This window comes from Pelodiscus sinensis, chromosome 28, assembly GCF_049634645.1.
Source record: "Pelodiscus sinensis isolate JC-2024 chromosome 28, ASM4963464v1, whole genome shotgun sequence".
Lineage (NCBI taxonomy): Eukaryota > Metazoa > Chordata > Testudines > Trionychidae > Pelodiscus > Pelodiscus sinensis.
In genome coordinates, this window is record NC_134738.1 from 15463174 (window position 1) to 15479935 (window position 16762).

Below are 16762 nucleotides of genomic sequence, written 5' to 3' on the forward strand. Positions count from 1 at the left end.
GCATGGGAAAATATACATCAAGATACTTATGGCCGACCCAATCTACCATCAAAATATTTTAACCTCACCATAACATTGTCAGACTTTTTAAAGAGCAAAACGATTCAGTTATCTGAATTCGACTACTAAGTTACTTTCATATTCAAAACTGAGGCCCATCAATCATGCAATTTCTGTCTCACATACTGAAACACAGATCTGTGTGCAAATATCACACATTTACCTGCAGATCATTAAGTCCTCTTGAATCAGAGTCAGATGTGTCTCTGTATGCTGAACTAGTCAGTTCTACATCAGTTGAGGCACGACTCCTTTTCTTTAGAGGTTTACAAGAATCTGAAATCTCGCTGGCACCTTAACACAACATATTGAAATGAATTCTAAAATACTGTTTTCACTTTTCTTTTTAAAATCACAAGAGGGGAAATAAGAGACATGAAAAATGTCCACAACGCAGCACTTTATATGCAAAGGACCCGGCCCATGGATTGGGGTGTGACCCTGACCTGAGAATTTGGTCAGCAATGTTACTGGGAACATGTGGTAAAGAATTCATGTTGAACCAAATCTAGCTTGTAAATTTAGCTACTAGAAAGTGGCATTCAAATGCCATTAAACAAAAACTTTGGTCAAACTGATAGATAGCTCATGTATTGGCACAATCTATTGAACTATCACCATTTAGGCAGGTATAAAAACCCAACAGGTAATCCCACACCATTTATCTTATAAATATGTCTATGTTCTGATAGCCTCAATTTTTTTAACAAGATTCAAGTAGTGAAAACTTTAAAGACAACCAAGTACACACACTATTTTCCTAGTTATTACCAAAAGATGGCTATAATTCAAAGGGAGGAAGGTAGATCAATACAATGAAGTTACAACAAGCATCTGGGAATTACTTTCAGTTCACACAGACTGAAAATCATCAATGAAATATAATAAGCGGCCTGTAAATAGGGTACTAATAATTAACATTTGTTTTTATTCAGCTAAACTCACCTTTCTGTAATCCAGTCTTCACTGCTGTCTGTGGAACCATTTCTACCTGTTTGGACAGGAAAATCTATAGTTAACAGAGGAATTTTTTCCCCTAGTATAAAAAAGAAAGAACATCCAAGTTTAAGCGATTAGCATATCTGAACTCAGATGTAGTCTGGCAGTCCCCTTCTCAGTGTAAGCCTTCTGTCCTGCTGGGATTTAATCCTAGCTGCCTAGGCTGAATACCAGGTGATAGGGCAGCCATATGTTCAATAGCAATGTCCTTTCCAATCGCTCCCTTTGTGCTTGAAGACAACAAGAAAGCTTTATCCATGTCCAGCAGGCAGGAGAAAGGTTCATTTCTGTAGCCAACCCTGATGCTGCTGTAAAAACCCACACCTGTTAAGGTAAACTTGTACTTATACAGGTATGACACTCAGGTTAGTGAGACACTTAATGTATTGCCGGTTTAAGGCACTTCCATCAAGCATGCACTCTTGAGCTCCTGGAGATATGGACCTTCTCTCTGTATAGAATGCTGCAAGGCCCATAAAGGGGGGGATGAGGACTCCATACAGAGCTTTGCAGAGCTCTATACAGCTGGAAACTCATGTCAGTACAAACTTAAGTAGATAAGTTTGTGATCTTCCAAAAGCACTTCATGGTCTCGATCCTACATCAGAAGGATGAAATTAAAATTTCTCTGCTGTGAAAATTTGGTGATAAAAGCATAATTAAAAGAAGAGAATTGTTTCCTAAGGTCCTAGTTTTAGGCTAAGAATTGCAGGCTTTTATTTCTTTGCAATGTGGTTAACAAAGCATATAGAAACACATTTAGTAAATATTTAAGGATTATTCTATAATTTTTTAAAAAATATTTTATTTTGTTGTACAATAGGTAAAAACATACAATAAAAGGATTTGTATAGGATACAGTTCGTAATACAAATATAAAATCTAAACAATCACTTGTATTTCTCTATTTCTCACTGTAACAGTAGCATTAACATTTTGTTTTTCCCATTATTTGTATTCATTCCAGTTATAAATTTAAACCAAGTGGTCGCAGACTGAATTTGGGAATCGGTTGCAAGAAAACTTGACTTTGGGTAACAAATATTGTTGCATAATTGAAAGTTAGTAAGATCTATTTTGAATATAATTTAATACATTCAAAGTTATGTGCATTACAGTGCATCTTTGATTATTTTATTATGTTTTAGTCACATACTTTGCCTGAGAAAAGCAATTTAATGTACTATGTTGCCTTAGTTAGCTACATAGTATAAAAAGCAAGCAAAGCCCTGGAACCACAACCTTCCTATTGTTGGTTCTTCTACCTTGGTTAAATTAAAGAGAATTTGTAAACGCAAAAAGATTTTATATAAAATAGGGAAACCACAACTTCTCACACCAAGTTAAAGGGCCTATGAGTCAGCTATTTTAAATCCAACATTTAGGTTGCCTTTAAAAAAGTTTGAGACAAAAGTTAAAATTTCTTCTGGCGCTTTCGCAACCCAAACACAGACGTGTCAAACTAGTGCATCGGAATCAAAATACAAAACTTTAAAAAACTAGATGAGGCCTATTTTCAGCCGTTAAGATGACTTTGACGTGCAACAAAATAAAAGTGTAACGGGCAAAGAATAAATTAGGATTTTTTTTTGTAAATATCCATTTTACTCTAATGATTTAAAAAAAAATTAACCTGTGTCCCTTTTTTAAAAAAGCCCATTGGAAAAAACTGTATTAAGAAACAATTGTTATACAAAAGTGTCAGGTTTCAAAAGTGGGTGCCCTTAATGTTTAAATAGGGAAACACTGATAGTAAGGAAAAGAACCAACAACTCTGACAAATTAGTTAAATAAGTGTATTGAGTTAAATATTTAAGTACGTCACCCATTCAACTTGCCTACTTTTCTCCACTCAGAACTTTTTTTTAAATAAAGCAACAACATTTGTCTGTCTGGCATTCAGATTAAAAGAGTGCCCTGTACATGTTAGTTCTACTTAAGGGGGAGAAAAAAAACCCTAAGATCTGCATTTTTGATGTCTGCCAACATAAAAGTCAGATTATTCATCTTTAAGATAGATCATTCTTCAGAGTCCATTTTCAGAAGTGATCAAATAAATGAGAAACTTTGAAAAACAAAACCTCAATACAAACCAGCAGCTAAACCAAGAATAAGGAAGGAAGGAACCTGGCAGCAATTCCATCAGATATTATTGAAACATAAAATCATTTTGCTGACAACACAAATCTCAACGTTAACATGTCAGGTTCATTAGAAGTCTTGCATCATTGAGTTCCCATTATCCAAAGCCTGAATTGATACTGTGAAGATGCCAGTAGCAGAGTCACAGCAATAATGGTACTGACAGGGGGGTTTCATGAAGGATAGTCCAAAAAGGAAACTCGATGGGCAAAATGGAGAAAAATAAAAAGGCACCAATATAAGCCACAACATTTATGAATACAAAATATATTTTAACTCTCTACATGGAGGAAGCCAACCTGCTCCTTTTTGATCTTCTTCTTTGGCACAACTTCAGTGGATTTCTCAGACTCTGAGCGGGTTCGAATCGATCTTCTCTGTTGCTTCTTTTCTACAGAACCTAAGGAAAGAAAGGATTCTGTTACGTGAGTCCTATTTCAGAAGAGCATGATGTGTTCAGTACCAAGTCAACAGCTGTAGTAAAAATAGCATTTTTTTTTATTCTTTTGGTATTTTACTCAGACTTTAAAAAAAAAAAAAAGTCAGTTCAAAGGGTTTTTTTTTAATTTTTTTGTTTTGTTTTTTTGCCAGCTGAAGCCCTCATTGTGGACAATACACGTAATGGAGAGAGGCTTGGGTACAGAAAAGACACCAATAAAAGGGTGAAGGAAAAGGCTAGAATCCGTATTTGGAATAGAATGAGTTTGATAAGGCATGTCACTTTCAGAGCCTTTGGTCTATTATTTTCTAATTAACTAGCTTGCCTTGGGCTTTTTTGTTAAAGGTACTGTATCCATAATTTAAAAAAAAAAAAAAACAGCATTACTTAAAATGTCTTGGTATTGTAATGATTGAGAACTTAGATTCCAAGTTTTTGTTCTCCAAAACAAGGTTCTCTGGGCCTTTGATTTTATGTGGTCAGCTGGATGAACTGATTTATCAAGTATCTGAACTCTAGATATTAGTACCAGGTTAGTCAAAAGCTGGGCTATCATAGTTGCAATAAATAAAAAATTGACAGCGTTAGATAAAGATTTCAAGATGCTGAGGAAAAAAACTGAACACAAACGGTCGTCAATAGACAGGATGCTACTCTAGCAGACACAAATTGAACACACAGATTTCTTAAATTTATGCCTTAGAAAGCAATCTCAGATTAATAAGCGTCATTCGGCTACCTGAAAACACCAGAACAGTTGCTACTTTAAAAAAAATTGGCAAGGAGTATTCTGGGTTACAGCTCTGCTCCTATTGAGGAGCATCTACAGCATCTGTGCAATGTGTAATTTATGAACCAAAGCACAGGTGTAAGATGGATAGAAAAGCCCCAAGTTTGAAAACAAGCTGCAGTTTTGTTCTTCAGCATCAGGCCTTTTTGGTCTAACAAGATAGGGATTTTTTTTATTTTTTAAAATTATTAATATTTAGAAGACTAAAATATGGATCTGGAATTTTTTTGTATTCTGTTAAGAGGATTCATTATTGGAGGCCATAAATGTCTGTTGCTTCCATTGATATTGTGGTATATATCTAAAAAAAGAGGTAGGCTGTAATCATGCCTGGAAATTGTTCCAGAGGACTCTAGAAGCATGGAACTTTCCTCTCTCTTATACACTTAGGTTTAGTATTTATTTAGTGAGATTTCATTTGATGTGTAATTACTCAGGATTATCTGCAGCTAATCTTGCTTTCTAGTTATTTAGAAAATTGTGCATTTAAAACTGGTGCAATGGAAACTCTCAAGAATTGTATTTGTGCCAATACAAATGGTTTTAAAGATTTTATTTTTAAAGGGACACATTTTAGAATGTATACCCAAAGGTATATAGCAAATTTTATTGTGTATTCGACTTGCTCTGAGTGGTCCAAGGCACCTGATCTGTAGCCCCTCTATGTTCAGCAGGCATGCCTTGTATGATGTATGGAAAGACTTCACTAATTCTGGACAAGTCTGACGAGGAAAGTCAACTAATCAGTGATCCCCTTTCTTCTCTATGCTCAGTAGAACTCCTTCTGCTATGTTGTGATGCAAGACCTGTATCGGAGAAGACAGCATTGGTCTCCAAGGGCACTACTTCCCCCAATTCCCCAAAGGTTCATTGCATCACCTCCACAATACGCCTCTCTCACTTCTGTAACATTTATGAACAGGAGCTAGTTTCAGGCTGGTTTATAGCCAGCCTGGCACCTCGTCAGTTACCAAGTCATTGGGCAAGTTTTATTTATACTTCCAGTCTCCAATTAAATTCTCAAAGTAGTTCTCTGATCAGACTGCCAATGATGGAAACAGATTTTCCCCACTATTATGGAATTCTGTACATCTCACTGTGGCTTATGCATCAGGGCTCCCAGAGTCATTCTGTAAAATACTTTACCGTAAAGGTATTCTGAAGTTCCGGTGACCTTAAATTTGAAAAAAGGACTTCCAGTTATGTTCCATGAGAGGGGACCAATAACTGTCTGGACTTTGGAAATGGCTTTGAAAGTGACTGTTTGGAGTGTATACTGAAGTAATGCTCATGCACTGTATGGGGTGTTATCAGGTGATGTTTTACGTATCCAAAAAACCTGAGAAAATGAAAAAAAAGAGGCTCAGAATCCTTACCCTCCCTGTGTTCTAAGAGCCACTGCGAATTGTGGAGGTGATGCCTTTGGTTTCCAGGGGAGGGAAACAAAACAGAGAACACCTCCTCTGTTGTTGGGCAATTAACAGAGTAGCACTTAAAAGCAGCAGGAGAGACAATGATTCCATCAACTGCAGATAAAACCCCATCTTGCTCACACCAGGGTAAAAAAAACCCAGGACTATGTAGCACTTTAAAGACTAACAAGATGGTTTATTAGGTGATGAGCTTTTGTGGGCCAGACCCACTTCCTCAGATCTAATAGTGGAAGAAAACTGTCACAATCATATATACCAAAGGATACAATTAAAAAAATGAACACATATGAAAAAGCCAAATCAAATTTCAGAACAGAAAGGGGATGGCAGGGAAGGTAAATGTCTGTGAGCTAATGATATTAGAGGTGATAATTGGGGAAGCTATCTTTGTAATGGGTAAGGTAATTAGTGTCTTTGTTTAAGCTTAGGTGTAAAGTGTCGAATTTAAGCATGAATGACAGTTCAAAGGATTCTCTTTCAAGTGCAGTCTTAAAAGGATGCAGGTAATCAAGTTGTTGAGACAATGTCCTTTCTGGTTGAAATGGCAAGAAACTGTTTTTTCTTTGTGATCCTGTCTAATGTCTGTTTTGTGGGCATTGATTCTTTGGCGAAGTGTCTGAGACGTTTGTCCAATGTACACAGCAGACGGACACTTTCGGCACATGATTGCATAAATTATATTTCTGGATGAGCAGGAATATGTGTTCTTGATCTTATAACTCACTTGGTCAGGTCCAATAATGGTATCAACAGAGTGAATATGCGGACAAAGCTGGCAACGGGTTTGTTGCAAGGGAAGGTACCAAGGTCTGTGTTGACAACCCAGGGGACAGCAACATTCAAGTAAAACTATACAACAAGAACTATATATGCAGAGGAGCTGAACTCTGTGGCCTGAGGAGAGCGCGCCAATATATGCAGAATGGTGTGAGGTTTTTTTTGTTTTGGTGTCTTTGGTTTGGTTTTATTTTGTGTTTTGAAAAAAGAACTAACTGCACTAAGACCAGGTCCTCTGCATTGCTACATAACTAAAGCAACAAAAGACAGGACCATGCAGCACTTTAAAGACTAACAAGATGGTTTATTAGGTGATGAGCTTTCGTGGGCCAGACCCACTTCCTCAGATCAAATTGTGGAAGAAAATTGGCATGATCATATATACCAAAGGGATACAATCAAAAAAAGTGAACACACACAAAATTGACAAATCAGATTTTAGAACAGAGGGGATATGAGGGGAGGAGGTTAATGTCTATGAGAAGTTTGTCCAATATACATAGCAGACTGACACTGTTGGCACATGATGGCATAAATTATATTTCTGGATGAAATATATGTGTTCTTGATCTTGTAACTCACATGTCATCATATAATTTATGCCATCATGTGCCAACAGTGTCCGTCTGCTACGTATATTGGACAAACTTCTCAGACACTTCGTCAAAGAATCAATGCACACAAAACAAACATCAGACAATTTCGCAAAGAAAAAACAGTTTCTTGCCATTTCAACCAGACTGGGCATTGTCTCAATGACCTTACTACATGAATCCTGCTTCAAAGAGACTTTAACACCAGGCTACAAAGGGAAGCCTCAGAACTGTCATTCAAGCTTAAATTTGACACTTTACAGATGGGTCTTAAAGATGCTAATTATCTTACCCATTACAAAGATAGCTTCCTCAATTATCACCTCTTATATCATTATCTCATAGACATTAACCTCCCCCCTCATACACCCTCTGTTCTAAAATCTGATTTGTCAATTTTATGTGTGTTCACTTTTTTTGATTGTATCCCTTTGGTATATATGGTCGTGCCAATTTTCTTCCACAATTTGATCTGAGGAAGTGGGTGTGGCCCACGAAAGCTCATCACCTAATAAACCATCTTGTTAGTCTTTAAAGTGCTGCATAGTCCTGTCTTTTCTTTCAGCAAGACCAGACTAACATGGCTACATCTCTATTATTATAACTAAAGCAAGAGTGACAATGAATAATGTTGCAAGATTAAAAAAAAAATCCTATCGGAAAGAGTTAGTTTTATGACACCTAAGCTGCATCAAACATCCCCCTTTTGTGGGTCCAGACTGAACCCAACTGTTTATCTTGCTGCTTGGTATATCAGGGTGAATTCGTGTTATTACCCCAAACTTACTTTTACATACTCATTATTAAACAAGGTGTTCTCCACAGTCTAAGGCATGATTACAAACATGTATGATGCATTTTACACATTGAGGATAAAGACTGTTTGACTAAAATACTAAAAACACAACAATAGGAGGAAGGACTTGAAACGGAGTTCAGTCTAGAAAGACTGAAGTTATATTTCTCACCCACCTCATATTCCACCCTCTCTCTTTCTACACTATTTATGAATTTGCTCCCAGAGACTTTGTGCAAGGAGTAACCCAACCCCACTGAAAGAAGAGCGAAATCCACAGCCATTTCCTAACAGAGCATTAATAATCACTTTTCCATCCTAATGCAAAAGAGACTCATTCACTTTAAATTCACACTCTTCTCTCCCACTATGTTCAATTTCTTCAGAGAATTTGCTTTAAGCCTTCTCTTTCCTATTCTAAGCCTCCAGATACTCTTGTTTACTTCACCCTTTTCTCAAATATGCAATATTTTAGATGTACACAATATCTAACAGGTGAGTGCTCAAAGTACATCAGAAAGGGAAGTATTATCCCATTATCCCAGTTAACCAACCGGATTAACTAAAGCACTGAGACACTAATTACCTTGTACAAGGATCACATAAGAAACTAAAGAGTATAGTTGGGAATAGAATTTACTCCTGTTTTATAAAGCCCCTCTCTAACTACAGGACTATGTTGATTCTGGCCTCATTTGCTTTGGTACTAATAGCTACTTTTGAAATTGAATGCTAAAAGCCACGGCTATGATTTTTGTTAACATAACCATTTTACTGCCTCCCAACTTAGTGAACTATTTCACTACCTGCTGCTTCCTCCCCAACCTTCTCCATCATCATAGCCATCTAGGCTACGTCTAGACTGCGAGCCTCTTTCGAAAGTCTAGACTACAACCAGTATTTTTGAAAAAGCAAGCTGCTTTTTCGAAAGAGAGCACCCAGGCAGTCTGGATGCTCTCTTTCGAAAAAGCACAGTTTGCATTACATAGTGCCTTTTTTTAAAAAGTTCTTTACTTTGGAAAGAACGCGGCAGCAGTCTAGACGCAGGGAAGTTTTTTTAGAAAAAAGGCCACTTTTTTTAAAAAAAAACCTGTAGTCTAGACACACCCCTAATGAATATATTGACTTGTTTCACACTGGCTAAGCAACAAGTCCAAGACTAACTGGGTCAACTAAGGGCAGCTCATCCATCATTTAAACTCTTAGGGTGAGTCTACACTGCACCATACCTCGAAATAAGATATGCAATTTGAGCTACGCAATAGCTTATTTCGAAATACCTTATTTTGTAATTTGGCGCTGTAAATAACCCACTATTCCAAAATGTCCCTTACTCCTTGTGGAGGAGGTTTACAGGGGACATTGGAATAGCAAACCCATTATATTTTGAAATAACGGGCTTGCTGTGAAGACATGGGATAGCTATTTTGGGATACTTTGGTATCCTGAAATAATGTTGGAGTGCAGACGTAGCCTTAAAGACATAAAGAGCACCCCCTCCAAGTAACTGCACCCTTTGTGAATTACATGTACCATTGCTGACAAGAGAAAAACATGCATATTGATTGCCTAATTCCTGAAGGAACCCTGCCTTTGGCCCCCTTTTAAATGCTCGTTTGGTAAGATTTAGTCAAGGAGTCCCAACCTTTGCCTACCTGTTGACCCAGAAGTTGTTTCAGGTGAGGATGCATTTTGCGCAGTGACTCTCTCGTTTTTTGGGTTTGACGTAGAAGTAAGCTTGTCTTGTCCCTTGACACTTATTTCAGTTTTGTTACCAACTCCCTTTTAAAGAACACAAATAAAGTTAGTGATTACCTAATCAAACTAGCATGCAAATTAATTCAACAGCCATGAAGACTATAAGGAAAACACTATTTGGAATTCAAGACAGCATCGCACAGTGTTGATCACCGCCAGGCGGGAGAGCAATTTGCAAATAATGAGGGAAGCCCCCCAAGAAGTCTCCCAGTTTCCCCCTCAAATAAATATACTGTATGCATCAGAATTGCACTGAACATCATGAGTGTTGTATTTGTTTTATGTATTCCTAATTTGCTTATTCACATAAGGACCCCATCCATAATAGAAATTAAAAAAACAAATGTCCTCAAAGAAGACAGGGCAGTAAGGAGCAGTACTGGGGCTCACTGAGGAGTTGCAGATAAACTGCATAAGACTAAGGCCACGTCCTCACTAAGCGGAAGATTGACGTCACCACAATCAATCTTTCAGAATTTGATTTAGGGCGTCTAGTATAGACCCGCTAAATCAAACTCAGAGGGCACCTCCATTAGCAGTGGTACTCCTGAATGGAGTAAGGGAAGTCAAAAGGAGTGTTCCTCCTGTTGGTGTCCCGCTGCATGGACAGTGGGGAAACTTGAATTAAGGTATGCCGACTCCAGCAACATAATTAACGCAGTAGCTGGAGTTACGTATCTTAATTCAACATTCCCCTTTTAGTGTAGATCTGGCCAAGGAGGTAAAAGCTTTTTTTTTTAATGTCTTTACCACAGAATTGTGGTTTTTTTTGCTTTTCTCTCACTATTTATGCACCATCCTGTAACCTCACCTGTTGCAAACAAGTGCCAAAGAGCAGGGCTTGACGAACGGCAGCGAAAGCCGCTTGCCAGCCCCGCACTGCGCATGCACAAGATCCGCATTGTACATGTGTCAAGTATCAGAGGGGTAGCCGTGTTAGTCTGAATCTGCAAAAGCGGCGAGGAGTCCTGTGGCACCTTATAGACTAACTGAAGTGTAGGAGCATAAGCTTTCGTGGGCAAAGACCCACTTCGTCAGATGCATGCATCAGTTAGTCTATAAGGTGCCACAGGACTCCTCGCCGATTGTACATGTGCACGCTGCAAATGAATGGGGCGCCTGGCTGAAATCTACGCGCCACGGGCAAATAGATTCAATACTTTGTCGAGCCCTGCCAAAGAGGCAGATCCAATTTAACTCTGAAGAGCTGAGCAGCTCAAATCTGATTTAAAGTGGGAGACTAGAATTAACCAAGTGGCTTGTTTTAGCTACTGATTTCAAAAGTTCTCAGCAACAGCTTGATGGCTTTTGTAGAAACTTCTGTCATTAAAACTCTGACACCCCCTTTTTTAAAAAAAACAAAAAAAAACAAACAGAAACTGTTGGCTGTACTAGTTTTTGTAGTTAGTAAAATTGAGGTTTCCATTTATAGCGACTGCTGACAAAAAGCAGGGTCTGATAGATTTAATGTAGCATCCAATAAAAGCAGCCTGTATGTACCATCACATTTTGAAAGTAGGTGGACACTTAAGTTTGAGCCCCATCCAAATTACGGTGGGTGAGTGCTCCTTACAGAGGAGTTAGTAACAAATAAGTGTGTACCTTGGTAGAGTAAACAAACTGATCGATGAATTTTCCATCCCCAGCAGCATTCTGTAGGGCAAATACTTGTTCAATTTTAACAACTGGAGACATGTTACATTTCTGAAGATCCAAGCTGCCCTTATGCATGGTTATTGAAGCCGGTAAGGATTTTCTGGCTGCAGCAGTTTTCCATGCTATTTTGACAGGTGGTGGCTCCTCTTCTTCCACACTTGACTGCCTCCTTTGACTGTGCCTTCGCACCTCAGTATTTGATAACGAGGGCGATGCTGATACCGTATTAGTCTGTTCTGGCTGAGCATTCAATGCTGGTTTGGGCCGACGATTCTTTTTAGCATCTAATTTAGGGGCAGTAGTCTTTTTGGCTTTAGACAAAGCCTCCTCTGGCTCCTTGTCTATATAAATGAAGGTATACTGTTCTATCCTTTCTTCCCGAGTCATTTTCAATGCTTTCTCAGCATGGGCAATACCAATATCCCACTGAGCACGTTCTCTCTGTGGCCTTGGCTTACGAATCTTTAAAACAAAGATAAAAAGAGAAGTCTATTACTTGTATTTATTTAGCTTCCTAGGTGCCTTAAAATAAACATTCAATTAAAATAAATTAGTTTAAAATGTGCATCTCTTCTGCCCTAAGTAAGCCATCCACAGGTCGCTCACGTATCTCTGATTGCAGGTTAATGTTTGTACAGTTTACAAAATATTTCTAGGGAACACCGCCAGACCAGCACACTCAGGCTGGAATTGACAGTCAAGCTAGATTTTTAGTGGGCCATACATCGCCATCACCAATAAAACTTGAGTCAGATTCTGCTCCAAGTAAACCCACTGAAGACAATGGCGCGCAAAATTTAATCCACGATTCTGCAGATACATGAACCAGAAGATAATCCAGTTCATCCACTTATTTTAATCCTGTTTCGTCCTCTAAACCTCCCATTCCCTACTCATTACTATTTTTAAATTAACTTAAATACATACTTAAGAAGCCCACCAAAACACAGAGGCTATGTCTACATTGGCACTATCTTGTGCAAATACTTTAATGCAAGAGTTCTTGCATTAAAGTATTTGCACAAGAGAGCGTCTACACTGGCATGTGCCTTTGCGCAAGAGATGTGCTTTTGCGCAAAAGCATCCATGCCAGTGTAGACACTCTCTTGCACAAGAAATTCATGTTGCCTGTCTACACTGGCCTCTTGCGCAAGAGGGCTTATTCCTGAGCGGGAGCATCATAGATCTTGCGCAAGAAGCACTGATTTCACACATTAGAATGTCAGTGTTCTTGCGCAAGAACTCCCCGCCAGTGTAGACAGGCAGTATGTTTTTGCACAAAAGCGGCCGCTTTGGCGCAAGATTGCGCCAATGTAGACACAGCGAGAAAGTAATAAGCCTGGAGGTCTTGCTAACAGCTCCATACTCAATTAAACAGACAGTTGATTTTGCTTAAGAACAAGTCTGATATTAGCAATTTACGCTTAATGGCAACATATGGCAGGGACCCAACCCCATTCTGCTAGCATCAATGCTGATAGGATTTGGATATTAGCAATATTTTCTGGAAAAAAGGGCTCTCTGCAGGCATGCTTTTAAGGCTATCCTCTCATTGGGGAGTGTGAGCACCTTCTGCGGCGCATGAGTGAGGCTGCAGCCAGGACAGGAAGTGCTGGGACATACCTCCTCTGGCTGCAACCTTACAAACCTGCCGGCAGCCAATGCTCAGCATGCCCCAGTGTTTCCTTCTGCTGCAGCCCAGCAAAACTGAATGCACACAGGAAGGCTGGGCAACAGCAGGGAGGGGGCTGCAGCCTAGATGCCAGAGCTGCACATTACTTCGCTCTGCCTTTTCAAGGTATCCTGCCATGGGGATGCATTTGGATCTCAGAACACCCCTCCTAGGAAAGAGTGCAGGGTAGTCTCATGGGACCCAACATCCCTGCTCCCTGTGGAAAGCCCCAGCACCAGGGCTGAAGACATATTCCATGCTGCTATCCCCCCTGCAGGCAGATTTGCAGGATGCTGCCAGAGAAGTCACTTCCCAGCATGTCCTTTCACGGCTGCTTTGCAAACCTGCCTTCCTCTTATTGGCAATTATCAGATAATAGCCAGATGAAGTGACTGTTAATAAGCACAAGCTACATAATGTCAGAATGTACAGGATGCTGATGAGAGCATAAACATTGCTACTGAAAACGTGCATTACTTTCTACAAACTATATTAACAACAGAAACACTGAACATTAGAGGTCTAATGTTTATGCTGAAGTCACACACACAAAGTGTCTAGAAAAGGACTACATACATGAAAGAAAGGGAGCAGAGGGAAGAAGAACCACAAATATTTGTATCTCAATTTTGCATTGGATACGAAACAAGCTCAGCTAACAGCTTATCCATAAGGAGGACATAAGAGCATGTGTAAAGAATGATCACTTAGTCATAGCGGAATGCACACAGTACTCTATTTTTGCAACATTCAAATATGCAACAATCTACAACAGGTTTCAGAATGGATCTCCTTTGTCAGATTAGGTTTTACTTTGATAGATATTGTGGATAACATACTCTGAATTTAATGCTGAACATACCTTCTGTTTCTCCGAGTGGTTGCTGGCTTGCTTAGTAGCCTCAGCCAGTAATTGTTCATACTGTTTATGTCCTTTATACTCTCGAACCCGCTTCTCATGCACCCATGCCCTCTCAGGCTGGTTGCTAAAGAATTGAACATGATATTCACGGGCACCTGAAATTAAAACACACTGTTGTAAGCAGTACTATTAACAAAAGTCAGTTCATGTGTTTACTTCGATATATTAGCCTAACATTGTTACTCCACTCCATTCATTTAATGCTTGCAAACGGATGTCCTTAGCTCCATAGAAGACAGACAGTAAAATGTTTACAGCTCTATTTCTTACACATCTGATATGGTTTTGTAAAAGTGGCTAAGTAATAAGATTATGCAGTCAGACTAGAAACTACACAAGAGCTACTAGGTCAATGGGGAAGGGAAGATCACTCTGACATCCTAGCTATCAGTGTTTTGATTTTGCTTAAACCTCCTCTATCTGAATTAAATAAAAATGTTTAACAAAACTAACTTTCTATGAGAAACTGCAATTGCACAGTTCAGTCTAGTAACAGATTTGCATAGCACTTTAGAAAGCAAAAAGGAATTTTTCCTGCCTTCAGATTACAATCTAAAGTAGCAGCACCTGGACCTGACACTGAGCAGTATCAATGAGATCAAAAGTACTACTTGTAAGGATACTAATTCAAGGAGATACAGTCAAATGACCCTTTGATTTTGTGGCTTATGTTGTTTGCTCCAGTGAGTTAAGTGGCAGAATCTCTCTCTAAACAAAGTGAGCACACAGGGTCTGAAGTCATACTGCATTTGTTTAATCATATAGCTAACCTAAGAATTATGCAATGTTATGTGCGAGTGAGGTTTTCCTATTTAACAGGCCGAACGCTTATCATCCTTTGGGAGTCCATAAGGGCCAGACTTTCCAGGTGGAATCAGGGGAAGATAAGCCAGATCAATGAAATAACTATGGCAACCTTGAGGTTTTAATCATTCAAAATTTCATTTTTAATATATCCAGATGTCAATTACCCCAAAAAAGCCACTACATGAACAATTTTTTTTCCTTTAATTTCACTCCAAATATCTCTATCAATTATTGTTTTTATGAGAGCACATTAATGTTTATCATATTTGTTTTAGAATAAATATACAAGATAAATCAAAATTAATCACTCAGTGTACTGTCCTCTGGTTTTTTTTTTTTAAATGACTTAATATTTATAAACAAAAAAAATCAAGGCAATTCTGCTTTCCTTAATTTCACTGTGTGAACAACAGAAGAGAATTTGTTTATGTTTAACTCTCTCAATAGAACACGGATTTTTTCATCGTTAACTTCACTCTGGGAGCCCTCTCCCAATTGGCATAAGTTGTCAGTTGTATTTTATAGCAATATTTTTAATTAAGGAGCAATGACTGATACAGAGTCTAAAATGTCCACTCAACAGTCCTTTACCTCGTGTGTTAATTTTGGTATGAACCTCTAGCTGTGGATCACTTGAAACCATGCAAGGCCACCAAGGATAAGTTCCCACCTTGGACCAGACTAGATCGCCAACCTGAAACTTGACATCAGTTGTAACTTGTGTTGGAAGAGGTGGTGAGGGCTGCTGGACCTATACAGAAAATAACGGCCTTATCAGCTGCAGAAGGAAACAGTCACTAACACACAGTGATTCATAAGGTGTTTGGGTTTGAATTTTTTTTTTTAATTTCTTCAACAATTTACTTTCTCCTTCTCCTTTCAGCTGGCACTGATGGTCAAGTGCAACCATGACAACCACTCAGAATCCAACTGCATGATTCACTGAGGAGGAGTGATGACTGATCATTTGAGACATCTAGAGGGGAGATCTCCATAGAAAATTTCTCCTTGGTAAACCAATTAGAAATATCATTTTTGTGTTGCTTTATTTTATCATTAGATACAAATATAATGAGCATTGGCCACAATAATAATTATTCAGGCATTTCCAAGAACAGTGATTGATTTACCTTATAAGAAGTTAGCACCATAAAGAGCCAGCAAGACAATTTCTACAACACTTAATCCAAGCAGGGTTCCCTTTAAGCCAGGAGTGGGGAACCTCAGGCCCAGGGGCTGCATGTAGGCCCCAGCTTGCCTGGATCCAGCCCCTGAGGCTCATGCCCCCTGCCCAGTATTGGGGAGCCCACGCTGGTGCTCTAGCCTCCTTCTCCCTCCGCTGTCCCCAACACAGAGCTGGAGCACAAAATCTACTAGGTTGGCCCCCTTGGGCTCTAATGTGCAAGGGGAATGTCTCTCTCCTCAGTTGGAGGCCTCATCAGTGAAGGGTTTTGTTTTGGGTTTGTTTTTTTTAAACACTTCTCAGTTGTGTGTGGCCTCTGCCCCAAAAAAGGTTCCTCACCTGGGTAGAAGCCCCCTGCCTGCAGCAACTCCCTGTCCATGTCTGCTGCTGGCCACAGCAGGGAGTTGCCATGGCTCCGGAAGAGGCAAACTCCTCTTGCCCCAACACCAGGACCAGATTAAGAAAGGGGCTTTAGAGGTTGCAGTCCATAAAGCCCCTGTGTTCTGGACCAGTTCATCCTGGTGGTGGGTAGGAGGGGCAGGAGGGAGAGCAGCTCCACATGCTTTCATTCCTTCCCCTACATCAGGAAGCTGTGTCCCCATGCTGCCCTCGTCTGGAGGTTCCACCCCCCAGACTGAGGGAGGCAGTGCCTGCAGGTGAGCGAGGGGCAGAGCGGGCCACCTGTTCTCCTCCCTACCACCAAATGGGAGCTACCCCAGGTAAGTGCCCCCCACC

General features: G+C 39.5%; 1 protein-coding gene across 7 annotated transcripts in view; it reads right to left on the reverse strand.

Moving 5' to 3' along the window:
* The window catches only part of NSD3 (nuclear receptor binding SET domain protein 3), a 73462-nt gene that overhangs the window by 30196 nt on the left and 26504 nt on the right, over positions 1–16762 (reverse strand). For all 7 annotated transcript variants that reach the window (XM_075910727.1, XM_075910726.1, XM_075910724.1 and 4 more), the window contains 7 exons: positions 15436–15595; positions 13978–14132; positions 11390–11905; positions 9685–9811; positions 3501–3601; positions 1006–1051; positions 224–354 (listed from right to left, as the gene is read on the reverse strand). In XM_075910727.1, the coding sequence (XP_075766842.1) occupies positions 224–354; positions 1006–1051; positions 3501–3601; positions 9685–9811; positions 11390–11905; positions 13978–14132; positions 15436–15595 (1236 nt within the window). The remainder of the gene's footprint in view (positions 1–223; positions 355–1005; positions 1052–3500; positions 3602–9684; positions 9812–11389; positions 11906–13977; positions 14133–15435; positions 15596–16762) is intronic.